Source organism: Borostomias antarcticus (genome assembly GCF_949987555.1).
Source record: "Borostomias antarcticus genome assembly, chromosome: 22".
Classification (NCBI taxonomy): domain Eukaryota; kingdom Metazoa; phylum Chordata; class Actinopteri; order Stomiiformes; family Stomiidae; genus Borostomias; species Borostomias antarcticus.
In genome coordinates, this window is record NC_140255.1 from 15,262,563 (window position 1) to 15,284,846 (window position 22,284).

General features: G+C 47.3%; 2 protein-coding genes across 3 annotated transcripts; both read left to right on the plus strand.

Moving 5' to 3' along the window:
• Positions 1–582: 582 nt before the first annotated feature.
• LOC311324014 (pre-mRNA splicing regulator USH1G-like) lies at positions 583–9,927 on the plus strand. 2 transcript variants are annotated; one of them, XM_084456374.1, is made up of 4 exons: positions 583–810; positions 6,899–7,349; positions 7,678–8,522; positions 9,169–9,927. In XM_084456374.1, the coding sequence occupies exons 1-3, from the start codon at positions 647–649 to the stop codon at positions 8,518–8,520; spliced, it is 1,458 nt and encodes a 485-aa protein (XP_084312500.1). In that variant the 5' UTR covers positions 583–646; the 3' UTR covers positions 8,521–8,522; positions 9,169–9,927. The 2 variants fall into 2 exon arrangements, with proteins under 2 accessions (XP_084312500.1, XP_084312501.1); XM_084456375.1 differs by having other exon boundaries at positions 9,174–9,927.
• An 869-nt stretch (positions 9,928–10,796) lies between these two features.
• On the plus strand, positions 10,797–21,332 carry fads6 (fatty acid desaturase 6). The gene is made up of 6 exons (XM_084456378.1): positions 10,797–11,671; positions 16,270–16,436; positions 16,833–17,013; positions 17,456–17,643; positions 18,666–18,845; positions 19,260–21,332. Exons 1-6 carry the CDS (start codon positions 11,323–11,325, stop codon positions 19,407–19,409), a joined length of 1,215 nt encoding a protein of 404 aa, XP_084312504.1. The 5' UTR covers positions 10,797–11,322; the 3' UTR covers positions 19,410–21,332.
• The last annotated feature ends 952 nt before the right edge of the window (positions 21,333–22,284 follow it).

Sequence of the window (22,284 nt, forward strand, 5' to 3'; positions counted from 1 at the left end):
TCCTGTCACTGACGTCACTGCGATATGCCCTTATCATTCAAGTAGCTTATCTGATAAGCAGGTAGCGGTGAAACCCATTTCCTTTTGAGTTTTTAGAATTTTTGACCCCGCGTGATTACCGATTAATCACATTAAAGTAACGGCAATTTGATCACTTTTTAATTGGCCCCACTTCCAAATTAAATAAAATGAAATATCCTAATGATGAATATCTAACATAGATAAATTGAAACAAGAGGACTGATAGCTTAACACACTGTGAGTCACTGCCCTGTCTTTGCACAGTCCCGTCTTGTCCTTGCACCCTGACTAATGTTGTCTCCATCTATGCACCATCGACCTAAACAAATGCCTAGTACAATGGCAAATAAAGAGATTCTGAATTCCGATTTACGGGTCCGGGAAGTAGGCGTGCTCATGTCTAGAACTCCTCCCTGTTTGACAACCACAGAGTGTGTCCCTGGCAACCGCGTTGGCTGCTGTCTAGTCCCTCCTCCTCCCTCCCGAGGGAAGCAACACGGACCTCCGGACACCAACCGCACACCGCGCGTCCTGGACAAACGTGGCCCAAATGGAGGGCGAACTCGCTGCGACTTGATGCCAAACAGCCGAACGTGAGCCAGGCTCGGCGCCGTGGGCAGGCACCATGAACGACCGGTACCACCGGGCGGCCAGGGACGGGTACCTGGATGTGCTCCGGGAGGCCACACGGAAGGACCTGAACGCGCCGGATGAAGATGGGATGACACCGACGTTATGGGCCGCTTACCACGGCAACCTTGATGCGCTACGGCTAATTGTGGGAAGAGGGTGAGTTGCGAGCACCTGGAACTCGTTGTGCCAATGTTTTGCTATAAACCACCTGCAAGTTTCGCACATGTGCCATGTTTACCAATTACGCTTTCCGGCCAAATCAACTAACACTGTCCTGCAGGTGTCACTGCGCGCGCCAGTGCGCAATGTGCACACGACAACAACTTCGCATCGTGTGTCACAGAAAGAGAGTTTAAACCGGGGTCAAGTAATGTATCCTTGATCCATAATATACGAGATATTGAATTAAGACGTCTTTCCCGTATTAATACTAAGATGACGCACCAATAATGAACTTTGACCAATAATGAACTTTGACACAAGATTTACATTAACTGGAGGATGCCTAGGGGGGCAAAATATATAATTTCAATACACTGACAAAGTTAGTGCTTGTAACATAATAGGCTACTCCAGCCTGATGTCAGTTCATTTCAAAAAGACATGCATCTGTGCACATTCAAAGAAGCACTGTGTACCAGACCAGCTCAGGATTGATGCTGGTCTCTCTCCCCATCCCTCCAGAGTAATCAGTACTGCTGTGGATGATGGACTGCTCTCCGTTTTAATAGCCTAGTTAGAGCAAAAGGTCACTTCCAGGAGGATGGCCTCACCAGCACGCGCACGCACGCACACACACACACACACACACACACACACACACACACACACACACACACTCGCTTGCATGCACGCACATACACGTGCACACACACCCACACACTTGCTCGCACGCACGCATGCACGCACAAACACACACACACTCGCTCACTTACACACACACACACACACACACACACACACACACACACACACACACACACATACAAACTGTAGGTTTGCAACCCTACAGTTGATCCTACGGTTTTGGACCTTCACTGATGCTTTATTGATTGTGAGTTGAATGGAGGCCATTATGTAAGAGCACTTCCACAGGTAAATAAAACCAGCTATACACAACTAGCAGCTGAGTCACGCCAATTGATTTGTGAGAGGGCCCTTACCTCTGCCCCCTATTATAAACTAACAAGCCTCCACTGAAAGATAGCGGCTACACTCTCCGGTCCCACACAAAACACCAGCCGGTCTCAGAATCTTTCACACACACACGCACACATACCACACACACACACACACGCGCACACACTCACAGACACACACACACACACACACACACTGAGCTGAGGACCTGAATGGGACACAGGAGAGAGGATTGAACCAGGGTTTAGGAGTAAGGCTATATTCTAGTCTGATAAGTTTGAGCAAGTCTTTTCTGTCCAAAGCACTTTTGTGTGAGTGTGCAACATAAGCCACTATGTCTTTTGTTTAAGGTTTAGGTTGCTGGACAAAGCAGGCCTGGATGGGTTGTTTAGACAGCTCTGTGACAGCTATGTATGGCCAAGAGAGAGAGAGAGAGAGAGCGAAAGGGAGAGAGAGAGAGGAAGAGAGCGAGAGAGAGAGCAAGAGAGAGGGAGAGAGAGGTAGAGAGCGAGAGAGAGAGAGGGGGAGAGAGAGAGGAAGAGAGCGAGAGAGAGAGCAAGAGAGAGGGAGAGAGAGAGGTAGAGAGCGAGAGAGAGAGAGGGGGAGAGAGAGAGAGGGAGAGAGAGCACCCCCTGGGATGAAGAGAAGAACGGAGCTACCGGGCCGGTGTTTGTCATGCTGCTGGTGACGGGTTTATGAGGCATGCAGTGAAGTCAGGAGCAGTTGAGGAGCCTCTTGCAGGAGAGGAGAGAGATTGGCAAAGGAAAGGTCATGGTGATGGATAGGCCATATCTGTAGCCAGGAACCAGGTTGCTGTAGGAGGCACCCAAGGAAGTCAGGAGCTGTGATAGAGATCAGTGGGCAAAGATATAAAATAAATGACAACAGGTCATTTCTTTAATACGGGGATGCCATTTTGGCATGAGGATGCCATTTTTTCCCTCAAGGCATGATGTTTCTTCTGTTTTCAGTATTGTTTACCAACTGGTTCTGATTCATATATGATCTTCAAAGCTAAGATGATTAGCTGCAATTATGACTTTTAGGTGGTTCGTGACAGACAGACAGACAGACAGACAGACAGACAGAGACAAGTGTTGGTTAAGGACCATTGAAGTGTGTGGTGTCATTTGTGTGAGCCCCGCAGGTTTGGTTGGTTGCTTATGCTCATGGGAGATTGGGTATCTGTTGTGTCTGAACCTTTGCCACAGCCGTTTGATTAATTAATCTTACAGATTACTGTTTGAGACTCTACAATTGCCAGGGAGATGCATTTCTTAGACTTATCAGGATCATAAGGGCCCCTGTCATTGAAAAGTAAATAACTAAGAATGGGATACTTGAAAAATGTCTTACTAACCGTAGGCTATTTATCATTTTAATTTATATTATACAGTGAATCTGGAAAATATTCATACTGTATTTACTGTATATTCATACTTATTCCAAAATTGATTAAAACCGAAGCACAGATCTGGAGAAGGGCACACAAAAGTCTGCAGTATTGAAGGTCCCAATGAGCACAGTGGTCTCCATCATTTGTAAATGGAAGAAGTACCACCAGGATTCTTCCTACAGCTGGCCGCCCGGCCAAACCTGAGTACCGGGGGTGAAGAGCCTTGGTCAGGGAGGTGACCAAGAACCTGATGGTCACTGTGACAGAGCTGTGTCAGAACACACACTGACAAGTACCATGACCAGCATAAAATTTCCTAAAATGTTTTCTTCACCCAGAGTGCACCCCTGTACTAGTGCAAGGTTCTTTAGCTCTCAAGCTCTGCCCAGTGACCCTGCCCTTATTTTCCCTGTCCTTTGGAGAGTTCAACCATTGTAAGTAGTCCCCAATCTCAAGAGAGGTGTGCGTCTCTCAGTATCTGGGTCTAAAAATTGGTATCGAAGTGGCTACTCTTCCTTGAGGACCTCATGTCGAGTTTCCGAACATTGAATGTTTTACTGATGCAGGCTATGAGCTCTACCATCAGTGAATTTACCTATCAAACTGCATCTGTTGGCTTTAACCACTATCTGTCCTTAGATATGGTAGCGCTAGATCATAGTGTATCAAGCTAGGCGACCTTGCCCAACGTCAAGCCCCTACACTGACATATGGGAATCTACTCAGTGAAGATTTCCATTAGACTACACCTGTTCGGCAATTAGCAGCTATCTGTCATTCGATATGGTTGCACTAGATCACAGTTACTGTGAACTTGTTGCGCATTGCGTTAAGCGATTTGTGATGTGAGATTTCATTTCTGAATCAGCTGGATCAGACTTCCCCCTGGTTCTTGATGTCGGGATGTCAGCCTGTTCGTTTCAGAGTTTAAGTTGAGTCCAGTTCGTTGCTGGGGGGGGGGGGGGGGGGGTAGTGGGATTCAGGTGTTATTTGATAAGAGATATTTAGGGTTACTTAGAACCATGGTGACCTAAGCTATAACTAACAATGCCGGTCACATCTTCTTAGAATGGTGGGGCAGACATCAGGGCGCCTGGACCCATCTATCTATTATTGATATATAAACAAGGACACTGTTGATACACAAGAGTAATATTTAAGATATTACGATAGACCTAAGGTCTTTGTGTCAGTTCGGACTCTGTGAGTTCGGGCTCCGTGTCAGTTTGGGCTCCGTGTGTCAGCTGGGACTTGGGTCCACAGGTTGTCAAGAGCGTAGATAGAGAGAGACTCTTTGCTGTAAACCCTGTTTGTGGAGAGGATGGACTTAAATGAGTAGTAAAGGGAAAATCATGTTTATCCCTGTTTTAAGGCTACTTATGATCATATACAATGGTTCAGATCAAAAAGTTGACAAAACTAGCACTTTTGAGAAAGTCTGATAATTGCTCTACCACCGTTTAGGTCATACAATGGATGTAGGTGGGCACTGTGAAAAATCATTCAAAAACATGTTAAACTCTCGATTTCAAAGACAAGAAGCTTGTTTTGTCAACTTTTTGATCTGAACCATTGTATATGATCATAAGTAACCTTAAAGGAGTAGTAAAGGGAAAATGCATGTTATCCCTGTTTTAAGGTTACTTATTATCATATACAATGGTTCAGATCAAAACGTTGACAAAGCTAGAATTTTCTAGAAAGTTGATAATTGCTCTACCACCGTTTTGGTCATACAATAGATGTGGATGGGCATCTTGAAAAATCATTCAAAAACATGTTAAACTCTCGATTTCAAAGACAAGAAACTCACCTAGGTGTTAGTTGGCGTTTTGACATATAATTCGCCATAAAGTAAGATTCTAGTTCATCTGGAAAGGCTTTTTAAAAATATTTAGCATCAAAATATTTAGTTGCAGCACATACGTGTGTAAACGTCCGCTTTAACTGATTCCGATCTCGCGCAATGCACAATACACATCTTGTATTGTGTTAAGGTTGTTGCAACTTTATTTTATGGTTGGCACAAACACAACGCAGAGTCAAGACCAAAACTACCAAAAGCCAACAATATTTTAAATTTGGATTTTTAATAAATGAGCACAAATGTCTAAAAATATGTTTTCACTTTGTCATTATGGGCTATTTTGTGTAGAATTTTGAGACAAAAAATGAACTACCTACAATCTACTGTAGAATAAGTCTGTAGCGTAATAAAATGTGGAGAAGGTGAAAGAAGCGTGCAGACTTTCCGGCCTGGCTGTATATGAACTGTTACTGTATGTTCTTATACCCTCTCCACAAACCCAAACTTTCTGTCCATGCGCAATAACTTGGCAACACTTTCTCAAGGGCAGCAGCATCCCCATGGACTCATGTTATATTTTTTTGTTGGTGTTCTAGGCTGACGCCATCCCTCGTTACAATGTTTTCAAAAACGCTGGGAACGTGTCACCTGTGAGTGAAGGGCTCTCTGTGGCTGCTGCCCGTTTGCATCTGGAGCGCTCCGGTTGAAATCAGGGTTGACGGTTAAAGGTGGTGACCTTGTGGCTTTGCTCACAGCCTCTGTGGCTGTGTGTGTGTGTGTGTGTGTGTGTGTGTGTGTGTGTGTGTGTGAAAAGGGCCTCAGTGTGTGTGTGATGAATAATGCACGGTCACCGCTGTAACGTTTCACCTGGCTGCAGCGCCTCAATTATTGATCACACCTCCTGGCCCGGCCGTGTGAGCAGGGGAGAGACAGGAAGGACAGGAGGGCCTTGATCCACACAGCAGGAAGTGAAATCAAGCTTGTTATGACATCACTGTTTACACCGTATATACAAAATAGCTGAACGTTGATTGTCTGTGTATCTATGTTGCTTATCGCTGCTGTCGGATCAAAACCTTGTATGTCCAAAATGGCAAGTTTTCAAGTTTTATGTTTTGGAACATAAAACCACATATGAAGAGCTGTTTAGAATACATTTATAGTAATTGGTCCCAGGGCTGGGAGGCGTTCAGAGGTTGTAAAGGATAGTCTCAGCTTTCAATTGAGGGAAAAACACCAAAATGCAGTTACAAGGTTGTGACCCAACGGCAGCGTTATGCTGACTGTCTGCGGGAAGCTGAGGAGTTAAGCCTGTTGTCAAGCAGAGGTAGAAGTGAAATCACTTTATTTGAGGTGTAGCTGATGTGTCATCCTACTTCCTGGAGCTCAGGTGAGGTTGTGTTTCTCTGCAAACCTGCTGATTCAGGGCAGCAGTCATTATCAGGTGACAGCATAACACACACACACACACACACACACACACACACACACACACACACACACACACACACACACACACACACACTAACGCACACGGACATGGGTCTGGGTCTGATTGTAGGTGACTCATGCTATTTTGTGTTTGATGCTGGTTTTGTATTCTAGGCTAGTGTTTCTGTGTTTTTGTTTTGTTTAACAGGTTGTCATAGCAAATGAGAAACTGTTCTTAACTGACCTAAACTTTGTGAATAAATTCATGTAACGTCCATACACTTCAAAGTCAATGGAAATTTCAGCTACAGTCTGTATTGCGAATCTTTCGGTTGGGAGACTTTAGAGTATACAAACAAAGCACATCAATGAATGTGAGGGCACGTACATGCAGACGCACACGTTACACGGACACTTCTTCAGTTCTCCTGTAATTCTCCCTTCTCTCTGCTCCCTCCCTCTGTCCTCAGCGGAGACCCGGACCGGTGCGACATCTGGGGGAACACGCCGCTGCACCTGGCCGCCGCCAACGGTCACCACAACTGCCTCTCCTTCCTGGTGTCGTTCGGTGCCAATGTGTGGTGCCTGGACAACGACTACCACACGCCACTGGACATGGCCGCCACCAAGAGCCACATGGACTGCGTCCGCTACCTGGACTCCATCGCCGCCAAGCAGATCACGCTCAACCCCAAGCTGGTGGGCAAGCTGAAGGACCGCGCGTTCCGAGCCGCCGAGCGGCGGATCAAGGACTGCGTCAAGCTCCAGAGGAAACACCACGAGCGCATGGAGAAGAAGTTCCTGAAGGAGGCGTCGGACAACTCGGACGCCATGAGCTTCTCAAGCTACAACAGCGGCAGCACGCTGAGCCGCAAGCTGCCCCAGTTCAACACCGTCACCTCCAGCATGCCATACTCGCAGGTGTGGCTCACACGCCCTCTGTCTGGTTATCAAGGGGCGCCATAGACAGAATCACAACACATTCCTCCTCATATTCTGTAGTTGTATCTTAAAGGTGCAGTAGGCGGTTTGTGATTTCCTCTTTTTGAAAGATTTTGAAAAATGCAACCGACAAAATCCCCGCCTCTCCCTTCAGGCCTCCCTCCAAAGCCACTCCTCCAAACCGCGTACTGCACCTTCTACTACCACTTTGGTTTTATTAAGATTCAGGTTTTCTCATTTACATGTATGTTCCGCTGTTCGTCAAGTTGCCGTGTGTCCATTGACCGTCCTGCCCTGCTGTTCCCAGGCCACCCTGCACTCCACGGCCAAGGGCAAGACCAAGATCCAGAAGAAGTTGGACAAGAAAAAGCAGGTGGACGGCACCTTCAAGATCTACGAGGACGGGCGGAAGAGCGTGCGCTCGCTGTCCGGCCTCCAGCTGGGCAGCGACGTCATGTTCCTCAAGCAGGGCACCTACGCCAATTCCAAGGAGCGGGCGCGCCTCGACATCCGCGACATGTTCCCCCGAGGCCACCGCCGCCACGACCACGACCACGACGATGACGCGGACACCGTCTCCCGTGCCATCAGCGACCCGGGCCTCCACGAGGCGGCGTACTCCGAGATCAGCGGCGACTCGGGCCGGGACTCGCTGTTCACGCGGCCGGGCCTGGGCACCATGGTGTTCAGGAGGAACTACGGCAGCGGCGGCCTGTTCGTTGGTGGCGGGCGGGACGAGGCCAGTGTGGCGGGCAGCGAGCCGGCGGGGCGGGCGCCCAACGTGCGCCTGCGAGGACGCCTCCCCCGGCGCTCGCCCAGCCTGGATGAGGACAGCGTCGGCAGCGCGCTGAGCTTACAGGAGAGGAACCGGCGGGAGCTGCCCTGGGAGGAGGAGGACGTGGGGTTGGACGAGGAGCTGGAGCCGGAGAGCGGCCCGCTGGAGACCTTCCTGGCCGCCCAGGGCCTGGAGGAGTTCATGCCCCTCTTCCGCAGGGAGAAGATCGACCTGGAGTCCCTGCTGCTGTGCTCCGACCGGGACCTGGCCAGCATCCACGTCCCGCTGGGCCCCAGGAAGAAGCTGCTGGAAGCCTGCAAGAGACGGCTGGACACCCTGGAGGAGCAGGACGCCATGGAGGACACCGAGCTTTGAGGGTCGGTATACCCTCCTGCCTCTCCCTCTCCTCCCTCTACCTCTCCCTCTCCTCTCCCCTCCTCCCTCTCCCCTCCTCCCACTCACATCCCTGTAACCTTAGCCGAGGTCAAGGTTATAGCCGCCCCCTGTTTCTGGAGTACATAGTGCACTTTATACAATGTTTATAACTAAACCTCAATAGCCACAGGCACCACATGTACACGCCATTCGTTTGGTCACATCTTCATGTGTTTCTTTCAAATGCACACGCACAGAAATTCACCATAGACAGCTAAAAGGGGACCTCTAGTGGAGAGTTATAGACAGAGAGACGGCGCTCTTAACCTGAGATAATGGTACTTGAAATAAGCATAAGATAGACCGTTGACCTCCCCTACTGCATATGAAAGCGGACTTTAGAGCACACACGTTAGTGATCAGCAAATTACGGAGTTCAGTTCGATAAGTGGAGTGAGAAGGTAACCATAACCCTGCCATCTCCAGCGGTGCTATTCAGTTTATTCAGACCTTTGTTCCTCAAAGTATTAGCTACCTACAGAAAATAAAACAACCTCTAAATCTAGCATTTAATAATATCCTCCCCCCTTCCCCCCTTGGCTATAATTATATACTGTATGCTTACAGTATGTTCCATCTGATTCGCAGAGCAGAAACCCAGTGGTGTTTTGGATCCAGTGCTGTAATTGAGGGCACCGACCTCGTCAGCAGAAGTGGCTCCGGGACAGCTCCAGTCCACAGGAGGTTGGTGTGGGGAGCTCCAGCGCAGTTTGCCTGACACCTGCTCCAAGGGAGGGGGGCCCGCCAGCTGGACACAGAGGAGCTCTCAGAGACCCCCCCCCCCCCCCCCCCACCACCACCGCACCAGACCAGCAGTACATGAGCTGATGTCTTGGTTAAAAACCCTGATATGGATGGCTCTAGCAGACAGACACTGGTTTGAGACAGTGGTAAATATGTATCAACTAAATACTGGGAACATTCACCACCTATACGCACGCACACACACACACACACACACACACACACACACACAGTGCCTGTAGAGAACGGTCTATCGGCCACCATCCATCAGTCCACCAGTGGATCAGCAGTTACTGGCTTACGACAATGTTGTAAATGTGGTACTGTGTATAGGTCACGGTTATTTATTGATCAGTCATAGGTCATGGTTATTTGTTGATCATTGATATATTTTTTGGGGTCAATCAATTAATACGTTTTGCATTTTTTTTGTACAGTTTTCTTACCTTAAAATATATTAACTGTGACTGTTGATATATAACAAAACAAAAACGTTCATGTCCGTGGCACATAATGAATAAGGATTCTGTATTTCTAAACAAACTCATTATTGACTGTTGTAATGACACTGCAAGAGGTTGAGTGACTGTGAGGTTAACTGTGTGTCCGACCTGAAGCTCTCTTATCTGCGGTCTTGGCAGAAGGATAGTGTTTCAGGTCTGCTTGTGCACTTGAGAGTATGACTGTGCATGCATGTGCATTTTCTATGTTAATTCAACAATATTTACATTCAGTGAACAACCTTTGGAATATAAAATACGGTGTTCTGATCTACCCAGAGACTTATTAAAAAATGTTTTATTACAATATATGTTACTGTTTACCCTTTGTATAAAGACTGTATCTGTTTTGAAGTAAAGTAGGTGCTTCTGCCCTCATAGCATAGTCTCATAGTGTGTGATGACATGTCAGTCTGTGGCACTGCAGACAGACTTCAGAGTCAGATAGATTTATTTCCTACTCTCTGGCGTGTCTTGTCTTGTCCGGTGCCGCTCTACTCGTCAGGAACATGGCAGCACCCCGACCCGGCGTTAAAGAACGCCTCTTCACTCGGCTCATAGCTAGTTAGCGCTAAAGACCCCAACCACGCTCTCTCTGCCTTGGTAACAAGGAGCAACTGGCGCGGTGTGCCAAGCAGATGCCGCTAATCCCTTCTCCTCCTCAAGCCCTTAGCCCTCGAGTTCCCCTCAGCGTTCCCAGGACCTCGGCCAAGGTTACGGGGATGTGAGTGGGAGGAGGGGAGAGGGGAGAGGGAGAGAGAGGGAGGGAGGGAGGGAGGGAGGAGGGAGGGGAGAGGGAGAGAGAGGGAGGAGGTAGGGGAGCGGGGAGAGGGAGGGAGGGGAGCGGGGAGAGAGGGAGGGGAGAGGGAGAGAGAGGGAGGAGGGAGGGGAGCAGGGGGAGAGAGACAGGAGACGCGAGGGGAGGGACATATACAGTATGCATGAGAGGCTGAGCTGAAAGCAAACGGGGAGAGAGAGAGAGAGAGAAAGGGAGAGGGAGGGAACAGCAGAATCGATTCTCCCACTGAGCATCTGCGTTACAGAGTTTATGTGTGGCGTGTGTGTGTGTGTGTGTGTGTGTGTGTGCGCACTTGCCGTGTGTTTCCCAGGAGTCTCTGCCGGGTTCTCAGCTCACAAGACAGCCCTGTAGCATAGCTGCTGTGGTCCGGCTCAGTCGACTGTCTCAGCAGGCACTGCAGGAACAACCTGTGAGGACACCGTGTGAAGGAAGAGAGAGAGAAGAGAGAAGAGAAGAAAATAGGATTGTGTAGGCTGTTGGGAGAAGCTGACAGTGATAGGATTTATCTCCAAGAGGCCTTTGTCCCAATTAGGACTTTGCCTCCCCGCGCTTTGCCAGCCCTTCGCATGCTGGGTGCAATGTCCAGGCTCGCCTCAGAGACCTAGCCGGCTGCCTGTGAGTCCGTCCATCCACGCGGTCGCTCCCAGCGTCACCTTCACTTTACTTTCGTTGTTAGTCCAGAGCACTGGGGGAGCTGACATGCAGAACGTACCGGAAGAGTGGAGGGAAGGACAGAGCCAGGAGGTAGGAGGAGGAGCAGAGCCAGGGAACGAGCGCTGGGAAGGGAAGACTTTGTCCCAGAGAGGCGGCGGCGGATCTGCGGACTCTGATGTGACGCTAACGAGGGAGAGCAGAGAGGAGAACGGGGAGGCCGGGGGAACGGAGAACAGAGAGGCGGCGGGCGGGAAGGACGGGTCGGCGGACAGGGAGTCCCTGATGATGGAGCTGACCCGCCTGGTGCAGAAGACGGTGAAGGAGAGCAGCTGGTGGGAGAGGAGGGGCCTGGACTGCACCATCCTGGCCGGGGCATTCCTCTGCCTGCCCCCCGGTGAGACGCATGCATCTAAGATAACATCAACATTCATAATTTACACTGTAGAGCTTGGTGTTTTGTTTAAAAAATTTTTTTTATAACTTACTTAACTTTTTTTTTTTTTAACTAAAAACGACCCAGCCTATAACTTAAAAAAACAAAACAAGAAAGGTAAAATAAACTAAAGAGCAAAGAGGGGGAAAAGGGGGGTGGGGGGGGACAACATCAGTTCTCATTCATTCTCTAAACCTGTTCCATTTGGTCCATCTTCTGTCGTAGAGCTTTGCCTTGAGTCTCAAACTAAGAGTCATCAGTATCTGGTATCCCAGGATCCCCTCAACAGTCCTGTGTACTTTGTCCCAGAATGGTTGCAACTTAGGACATAACCTGAATATATGAGAGTGATTGGCATCTGACTGTCCACACTGTCTCCAACAATGGTATTTTTTTTATATTTGGGGTAATAAAATCACGAATCACTTGATAGGTTCAATAAGCAGTATCCATTTGACTAGCACATGTGGGACAGATACTGTAAGAGTGCCATTCTAGCCACCTTGAATGCATGGTCTGAATCCAGTACTGGTGTGATCACAGCTGTACACACGCTTGTTGTCGGACACTATCCTATCTGGGTCACTGGCACACAGCACCTGACCTCCTACTACCAGTATGTCACTGGTGGAGGTTAACGGTTTATCTGTGACTAAATGAAATTGCTCGTAGGATCCGGTGTCTGGTTTGCTGGCCAGCTGACAGGCTGTGTTTACAGTATGTCCCTGTCTGCCCTGGCTCTGCTAGGCTCATGCCAGCGACAGGCAGTGCCCAGAGCTTTGGACTTATCGCCTGCAAATGAGCTTTCTTTGGAAATGGAGGTGAGGGAAGTAGAACAGCCTTGACACCTGAAGCCCTCTGAGGGGGCCGAGCAGGTATTCACACTGTCTCAGGCTGTGCTGGGCTATAGCCTAGTAGTGTTGCTCCATGCGTCTCTGTTTCACTGTCTCAGGCTGTGCTGGGCTGTAGTAGTGTTGCTCCATGCGTCTCTGTTTCACTGTCTCGGGCTGTGCTGGGCTGTAGTAGTGTTGCTCCATGCGTCTCTGTTTCACTGTCTCAGGCTGTGCTGGGCTGTAGTAGTGTTGCTCCATGCGTCTCTGTTTCACTGTCTCAGGCTACGTGCGGGTAGCCAGGCTAGCGCGCTGGGCTGTAGTAGTCTCTGTTTATCAGGTTGTCTTGACAACCGTGCGAGTATCCAACCCCGACACGGAGATCCAGTTTCTATCTTTACACCTGAGCACACACACACACCTGGGATCTGCAGGGCTCTCACACACACACACACACACCTGGGATCTGCAGGGCTCTCACACACACACACACACACACACCTGGGATCTGCAGGGCTCTCACACACACACACACACACACACACACACACACACACACACACACACACACACACACACACACCTGGGATCTGCAGGGCTCTCTCTCTCTCACACACACACACACACCTGGGATCTGCAAGGCTTACACACACACACACACACACACACACCTGGGATCTGCAAGGCTTACACACATGCTCGCACACATACACACACACACACACACACACACACACACACACACACACACACACACACGAGATACTGTTGACTAAGTGTGTGTTCTCGGGATAGCAGTGGGAAGGAGGTCAACCCACACCACAAACACATACAGTACAGTCATAAATCATGATGTTTCTGGCCCACACCAAGGAAGTTCACTACATATAAACACTCACACACCACCACACCCAAGCACAAAACTCACACGACCCCCCCCCTCCCAACACACACACACACATGCAGCACAGAAGAAGAGAGGTCAATAACAAGTTCAAATCAAGTTCATCTTTATTGTCTTAAATTGACTTAAATTTGCAACCAGGGTTTTACAATAAACAAATTACATTCACAAAGAACAACAATAATAGGGCAATAAGAAGCATAAGCTCGCATCAGAGGTATGATACAGAGTAATACTTGACAGGAAGTAATACTTGTTTACTGTTAATACTGTTAAGCCTGTCGATGGCCACAGACTCGAAAGAGATGGCAGGAGCTCGAGGAGGAGACGCCCTGAAATGGCGGCCAGACGGCAGGAGCTCAAACTCCTTCTGCAGGAGGTGATCAGAACCGTCCAAAATGGCTTGAGCCATCTTAAGGACCTGCGTGTTCTAAATGTCCATGAGCTGAGCCAGACTCACCCCTGAGATCTTGCTTGCCACTTTAAACAAGGCTTCCCCATCTGTTCTTATTAGACAGGTTAAGATTGATTTTCCTCACCAGGCTATGATACAGAAAGTTAAAATGGATTCAATAAAATGTATGTGAAAAGTGTCATCATGTCAGTGGAAACATCAAAGGAGTTCATTTTTGGGGTTCAAAGCACAGTTTGTTATCAAGAACAAGAACATTTGTAGTTGCCATCACCTTCAATATTAGTTAGTTTGGAGCTGGGTGTTAACTTTCTAAAATCAGTCAATAATATTGAGATAACATTGAAATAAAACACAGATGAGTCATCTGCCCAAAAAAGCTCCCAGAGGAGGATCAAGACCATAACAAGATCCATGAAGAGGGAACACAGTGTTCCAGAAACGTGAAACTGGCACGAGGGGAATGTCCATTGAGATTTATGGTACTCTGAAATGCTAATCTCCTAATATTACACAAGCGCACAGTAAGCATCAGCTCTGTGCAAGGAGATGTTTATTTTACTGGAGACAGATAATCTCCAAGTGACAGTACAGCTTTTAAAATAGAATCCCAGTACGTGTTAACTTGCCACTGTCCCGACCCTATGGCCTCTCCCCTCCCCTGGAGAAGTTAACCATATAATTGCTAATGCTTGCTTCATTAAAGAATACACATTGCAGGCCCGTAGCCAGGGTGGGGGGGGTCGGGTGGATCGAACGAACCCCCCCGCCCTCACGACCAAAGGTCCAGAGTTCCGGGAAAAAGGTCCAGAATTAAGGGCAAAGTCCCCCCCCCCGTCAAAAACCTGTGCGACAATCAAAATACCAAATATTTGTCAGCCCAACTATAAAATTAGCGATAAGGTCCACTTTTTGAAAAATCAACCCCCCCCTTCCACAAGGCTGGCTACGGGCCTGCATTGCCTATTCTTGTTTTGTTTTTTTAATTAAGTATATTGCTTTTTCCTACGATTGTATAGCAGTCAGGGATGAGTTCTGTCTATGCACCAGCTACTGTCTCTCTCCAAGGGTGCTGTAGTCTATATGAAAGGCTTCTTGTTGCCTCTGCCAGGATGAACTCTGGCAGGCCATGTGTTTATCTGTCTGTCTGTTTGTCTGTCAGGCTGACACAGAAACTACCAGACCGATTTTCATGACATTTTGTGGAGGGGGGTAGCATGGACCAAGGAAGAATCATGAGGCGGATCCACAAATAACGTTTTGTAACGTTGCAAGATTTTGTAACATTGTAACATTTGGCCTTGTTGTATTATGCACCGAAGTGCTTATTTTTGATATTGCAAGATATCATAATTGTAACTTTCATTAACATCGACCTTGAGAGACGTCCTTCTGTAAAATAGAAAAGTGCACTCCATTTATACTCCGCTTGCACATTCAGCAACAGTACATGCTGATGACATGCATCATGGGCAGGGGTCTGTGCTGTCCGAACGCCCTTGTTTCTGTTTTGACTTCTTGTTTTTATTTTGTCTTCTAGAAGACCCAAAACAAGACCAGCTTGTCTCCTGACTTTTTTGCTCCAATCATGAACCAGCATTTCTGATTTGGTCTAATTGTGTATACTGTATATATCTGACTGGGACTGCCCTAGTCAGGGACAAACTCTGCTCTCACTCTACTCTTTCTCTATCCATGCATGTAAAATAAATATATGGAAATACTGATGGTCTGCACAAGTTCTCCTTATTGATTAATAAGGACGGTTATATTAATTTCAATGATTTTAAGATTGGATTATTAATTTATTCCACTCCCCCATTAAGTTGGCTGTGGCTCAGGAGGTAGGTCATCCAAATAACTGCAGGGTCAGCGGTTTGATTCCTGGCTCCTCCTGTCCGCATGTCGAAGTGTCCTTGGGCAAGACACTAAACCTCAAATTGCTCCTTGCATGGCCGCAATTGGTGTGTAAATGGGTGAATGAGGGGCCATTTTTAAGTGCTTTGTCCAGTAGCTAAGGTTGAAAAGTGCTATATAAGTGCAGTCCATTTACCGTCCATCTACCATCCTTCCCTCCCTCTCTCTCTCAATCTGGTCTCTTCCATCTCTTTCTCTCTGGTCTCCTCCATCCATCCCTCCCTCTCTCTCTGGTCTTCTCCCTTCCTCTCTCTCTCTCTCTCTCTGGTCTACTCCATCTCTCCCTCTCTCTGGTCTACTTCATCTCTCCCTCTCTCTCTCTCTGGTCTACTCCATCTCTCCCTCTCTCTCTGGTCTCCTCCCCCCCTTCCTCTCTCTCTTTCTGGTCTCTTCCATCCCTCTCTCCCTCTCTCTTTCTGGTCTCTTCCATCCCTCTCCCTCTCTCTCTCTCTGGTCTCTTCCATCCCTCTCCCTCTCTCTCTCTGGTCTCCTCCAGCCTTCCTCCTCCTGCGTTCCTCCCAGGCCCTGTGTCTCGCGGGTGGCATGCTGCTGATGGGCGTAGCCCACGCTGTCATCACCATCAAGGGGACCCACCTGGCCAGCCACGGGACCCTGAGCCAATCACAGGCCTGGGGGGAATTCTGGGCCATCTTCTTCATCGAGGTCAGCTGATCTTCCTTATCACATGGGGTTCAACGTGTCTGTCTTGTTTGTTTTTTTGCTTACATGGCTCGCTGACCGAACATGTTTATTGATTAGCCTCTAGTTATCTGACGACATCAAGGTCAGTTGGTTTATCTGTTCACCTGACTGAACTTGACGTTCACCTACATGATTTCCCCCCAAATATATCAAAGGAATGATACTACGACCCTTATTGATTGTTCTGGCACTGTTTTTCTGCGTACTCTAAATGTAGATTAGGACACAACGGTCAGTGACAAGGTCCAGTCTATCTGTGCTTATGTGCACACGTCAAGGCGTTCCAAGGATTTGGGTGAATTTGATAACTGATTCTGTAGCCGTCTGTCTGTCTGTCTGTCTCTCTGTCTTGTCCAGGTTTGTAGCTCCTTTACAGCCAGAGGGGGCGTGCAGGGCCACATTAAGTTCCACCACGCCCACACCAACGTGATCGGTCTGGGGGACTCCAGCGTCTGGAAGGTCCCCTCCCTGTCCCGCAGCGTCTACCTGTTCATAGCCCCCCTGGCCGTGCCCATCATCACTCCACTGGTGGCACTGGGTGAGCTGTTAATATCGCATATCACACCTGTGAGTTTACATATCACACCTGTGAGTTTACATATCACACCTGTCAGGTCAAAACCTTCTACCTCCAAAAAGGCAATTTTGAAAGGAACATACCAATTCCTATGTGTTTGAACATAACATCACACACGGAAGAACTGTTTAGAATACCTTTGATTGGTCTCGGAGCTTGGAGGTGTTCAGAGGTTGTAAAGGGTAGTCCCAGCTTTCAACTGAGAAGGGGGATAACAAAAATGGAGATACGAGGTTTGTTGTCTTATAGATGACTTAATGCAGAAGTCTGACTGCCAAAGGTTCTTCTACCTTTTAAGCTCCATAATTTCTCTGGCATCTCCGGACTAGCATGCTGCCATTCATCTGACTGTCCTGTGTGTGTGTGTGTGTGTGTGTGTGTGTGTGTGTGTTGTGTGCTCCAGGTCACCTGAGGGGTTACTCAGTGTCTCAGGGCCTGAGGACAGTGTTGATGGTGTCTCTGGGGTTGTACTCCCAGTACTGGCTACTGGTCCATGTGTCTGGGTTCCAGTCTGCCCACAACGCCCTGCTCTGCATGCTGGCCTGCAGGGCCATGTTCACCCTGCCCTACATCCACGTCAACATCTTCCAGGTGAGCCTGACATCCTGTTCAGCACAAACACAGGCACACACTCACCGTTCACACAAACAAATAAATATGGCGACTCCCCCCCCCCCCCCCCCGAGTCGTTTATTTTCATCATACTGTGACACAGCACACGTACAATGCGCGGCAACACAGAACACACACACACACACACACACACACACACGAACCCAAAACCTTCTTGCAGTGAGGCGACAGTGTAACACACCGAGCCACCATCCCACACACGGCGGAGCACATTCACAAGCTCACAGGGTCCCACATACACGGTCACATACTCCTCCGCTCACACGGCGGAGAGAGAACTATGGGGACTGCTGAGCTGTACAGAATCAGGGTTTTTAGGTCAAAAGCCCTGATTCTGAAAGCCCTCCTCGCTGCATTCATTGGTGGTGTTTTGGAGAAATGTTTCCCTCAGAATGTCAGAATGCTGCATTGTGGACCTCATGACTCCTAGCAGGAATTCCAGATAAAGTTCAGAACAAGGAGTTCAGAAAAGAACAATTCATGCATGATTCTCCCAGAAGGCGCCTGTCAAGGGGAATCTATTGTGTATTGTGCAGATCTGAGGTCTCAAAGCTGGATTATTTTTTTGATCTGAAACCATGTGGAGTGCAATGCTTGTTCTTCAGGGTGTAGCCTGATCCTGAAACATTTCCTTTACAATGTGTGCTCTGTTGCTATTGTTGGCCTCAGCATGTACGGTTCACTTCCTTCCCATTATTTGTTGTGAAATTCCTTCCATGTTTGATCCTGCTGTATAGTGGTAGCTAACAATTATCCTAATAAAATATGCTTGACCACCCTTGACCACCCCTGGCCCCCATCTGACCTGCATTGCCAGCCCCAACAGGTCATGTCATGCTAGGCTTTGCATAGCGCCTAAGTGTTTCTCAGTGTAAAGGTATCCTTGAATTCAACACACACACACACACACACACACACACACACACAAACACACACGAGCGTGACAGAAGGCTGCGTTAAAGCGGGTGTCTGTTCCTCAGCACATCGGCCTGCCCATGTTCTCGCCGGCGCAGCGGCCCAAGCGGATCTACCAGATGACGCACGGCGTGCTGAACCTGCCCCGGAACCCCGTGCTGGACTGGGTTTTCGGACACTCGCTCATCAACTGTCACGTCGAGCACCACCTCTTCCCATTCCTCTCCGACAACATGTGTCTGAAGGTAAACAAAGTCTACCAAACACCTGCCAGAAGATGATACAAAAATAATAAAAAATGATATGCAAAATATCCATAAAAGTTAGGACACCGTCATCCCTCTCAAGAAACTCTATTTAATTGCACATCGTTGCTGTCGGGTGAAAATCACTTAACTCCATTTGAGATTTTTATTTAATTTAATTTTGACATAAATTGAAAGCTGGGACTACCCTTTACAACCTCTAAACACCTCCCAGCCCCAGAACCAATTACATTTATTCTAAACAGCTCATCATTATGTGATCTTATGTTCAAAAACATAGAAATTGGAATGTTATTTTCAACATTCAGAAAACTTGCTATTTTGGAGATGTGTTTTTCACCCGAGAGCGACAGCATGCAGACTGGTAAGGCCGTCCTCCCCCTGTCTGTGTAGGTGAAGCCCATCGTGTCCCGCTTCCTGAGGGAGAAGAACCTGCCCTACCAGGAGGACAGCTACCTCTCACGCCTCAGCCTCTTCTTCCACAAGTACCAGGAGTTCATGGTGTTCGCTCCCCCCATCACAGAGCTGGTGGGGGTGCAGTGACGGAGCCAGCAGGAGGGAGGGACAGTGAGGCCTGTACTACAACTACTGTTGAATATGGCTGATTTTCAGAGAAATGCCTTTTAATATGATCCTGTTAGCTATTTCCTAATTATGATGATTGACCTCTGAGTATGGCTGTCGGCTTGAGTTTTCGGTAAGAAACGGTGTCCCTCTTCCATAGACTTATGAGATAAAGACATTCCATGGTTGGTACACTCTGTGCCAAACACCATTGTTGTGGTTAGAGATAAAGGCCTGGGCGCCGAGGTGGCGTAGGTTAATGTGACCAAACAAGGCCACAGAAGAGAGACAGTCTTATCGGAGAAGAGACGAGGGAGGGGGGACACTCAAATCACATAAGAACGTTGCACACCAGTGTCTCCCACACCAGGGAGACACTGGTGTGGTATTCTGTGAGATTGGGGGCCGTCTTTTATTGTCATCAAAACACAATGCAGAGCTGAAATAAGGACAATAATAAAAGACAACGAAAGTCATCACTACTAACCCATGCTACTGCAACTCAGGCACTACAGAGCCTGCTATCTAACTGTACCTATAATTGTTCTGTAGGACCATAACTTATGAGCACAAAAAGTCCATCTGGTACAGTATGTACTACTGTATACATGATACTGTAATCTTCACCAGATGCAATATTGGGATAAAAACAACAGTCCATTACAAAACACATTTAGCAACATTATCCATGGACTGTAACTGCATAGTTTATATAAGTATAATGTCTAATTTAAAGGTAAAATACCTTGTATTAATGTATTAATAGACACCATTAAAGGTCTAATATGTTATATGTGAATTATTTCCCCCATCTAGTGTCTAAAGATAAGAACTGCAACAACACAACGTATTGGTTGCCAAAATGCCAGAGAATGCACTGTTTCAGTCATACTGTGATAAGATCTTCACTCCGAGAGGACCATAACGTTACACTAATCAGTAATCACAATCAAGTATTTCAGAGTGCCATGTAATAAGTTACGCTAGGTGCTGTAGTGTGGAGATAACGTTAGGTCTGGTTATGCAGATTCCAAGAAAGATAACGATAGCTAGTTAGCTAGCTTACCGGTCTAGTAGAAAAGTAGCATGTCACCATGCGACTTTATCCCATGAAACTCCATAAACTCCGTCCAACGAGCAAAGGCTGGCCCGATATCTATCTGACTTTTGCTCCTTCTTCGGTCACTGAGCTTTTGAGATTCGTATCGCACGGTTCACCGGGGCTCAGGCGGAGAAGCAGGACGACGAAACTCGGCCATTTTACCAAACGTTTAGCTGAAAAGAGTGAGCGGAAGTGGACGGAAAAGCTGCCGTTTAGTCGCGCACACACACTAACCAACATCTATAATGCTGCTAATTCATGGAAGTATAGCGTTAGCTTGCTACTGCTAATCTCACAGTGGTGAAGCTAGAATAGTACCTGGCAACCGCGCAGTACCAACACTGTTATACTATTGGCTGGTATGATATCAACAGTGTCATTGTAGGGCCGTCAAAATTTCCTAAAATAATAATTTCAGACAAAATATATTTTTTTATGGAAAAGCAATACTTTTACTCTGCAGCCTTCGCAAAGCCCTATGGATGTATTATTTTTGAAAAAATGTTTATTTTAATCCACATATAACATATTATACCTTTAACTAGATAACCATTTCATGAATTTCATGATTTTCTTGAAGTGGCCAGTTGTCTGTGTTTGATACTGTTTCTGTATCCAGAGTGTGATTTGAGTGACGTGAGTGAGTGTTGTGACCAGACAGATTTAATCAGGACCTGTGAACTGATCCCCCTGAAGGAGAACAGATGTTGATCGTGTGAGTGGCATTTCTTTCGCGGTGCATTTAAAACATTTTCCCTGTTTTAATTTCTGTCTATATGAAATAAATAACCATAACCTGACAGTGCATATGTGTAATATGTTAAATGTTGTGGATAAGAGTTTCTATCTGATCACAACATACTGTAACCAGACCAGCTTGTACAGTGGTTTTCTATGACCAGAGGTATGAGCTGCAGTCTGCCACTGGGGCGCAGTGTTGTATCAGTCCATCCACTATCAGACTGCTTCAAGTGAGCTACGAGATTCATAGCAACAAGGGAAAATCCCACCTGCCAAGATCAATTCAGTCAGCTTCACTCTCAGGGTTTGTGTGTTTGGATACCTGCAAGACCATAGAAGAATGGAATGCGTTGCTGATTGGATTCCAGCACACACACACACACACACACACACACACACACACACACACACACACACACACACACACACACACACACACACACACACACACATTGAACCAGGTGTGGCCACGCCTCCAAGCGTCTTCTTTTTTTACGCACAGGTCAACACCAAATTATAATTAATTATAAAAATCATTATAGTTGCTGTAGCAGAGCCAAACAGAGGTCAACAAAGGAGCTCAATCAGTCATTCCTCTTGAATTATCATAGCAACATTTAAATGTTTAAAGTCTAAAAAAAAACGTACATACTGCAGCTCAAAGCACTGGCCTCTCTCACCTCTGATTCAATCAATATTGGTATTTGTGTTGAAACCTGAACCCCATCCATGCACTTTGGAACTAGGAGATTAGTCAAGTTTGTTTAGAGCAAACTTCCCCATGGGAAACGTAGTCTCAACTTTTCAAAAAAATACATCTTTTATGATAAAACGTTGGGGAATAACTGCTTAACTGTTGTATTATAAAGAATTCTCTGAGAACGGAATTAGATTGAACATTTAATGAAGGGAAACATACAGTGTGGGAATGTGCGGGAATGTGCAACCAACATAGTGTGACTTGACATCAAATCTCTTTAGTGACAACGTGATAAAAGTAAAGTGTATTCT

What these genes read in the sequence shown, in the direction of transcription:
- fads6 (XM_084456378.1), top strand. Translation starts at nt 11,323, where the DNA reads ATGCAGAACGTACCGGAAGAGTGGAGGGAAGGACAGAGCCAGGAGGTA. An exon ending in ATTCCTCTGCCTGCCCCCCG is followed by an intron (nt 11,672 to 16,269) that starts GTGAGACGCATG and finishes GGTCTCCTCCAG; the next exon opens with CCTTCCTCCTCCTGCGTTCC. An exon ending in CCGACAACATGTGTCTGAAG is followed by an intron (nt 18,846 to 19,259) that starts GTAAACAAAGTC and finishes CTGTCTGTGTAG; the next exon opens with GTGAAGCCCATCGTGTCCCG.
- LOC311324014 (XM_084456374.1), top strand. Translation starts at nt 647, where the DNA reads ATGAACGACCGGTACCACCGGGCGGCCAGGGACGGGTACCTGGATGTG. An exon ending in CGGCTAATTGTGGGAAGAGG is followed by an intron (nt 811 to 6,898) that starts GTGAGTTGCGAG and finishes CTCTGTCCTCAG; the next exon opens with CGGAGACCCGGACCGGTGCG. An exon ending in CCAGCATGCCATACTCGCAG is followed by an intron (nt 7,350 to 7,677) that starts GTGTGGCTCACA and finishes TGCTGTTCCCAG; the next exon opens with GCCACCCTGCACTCCACGGC.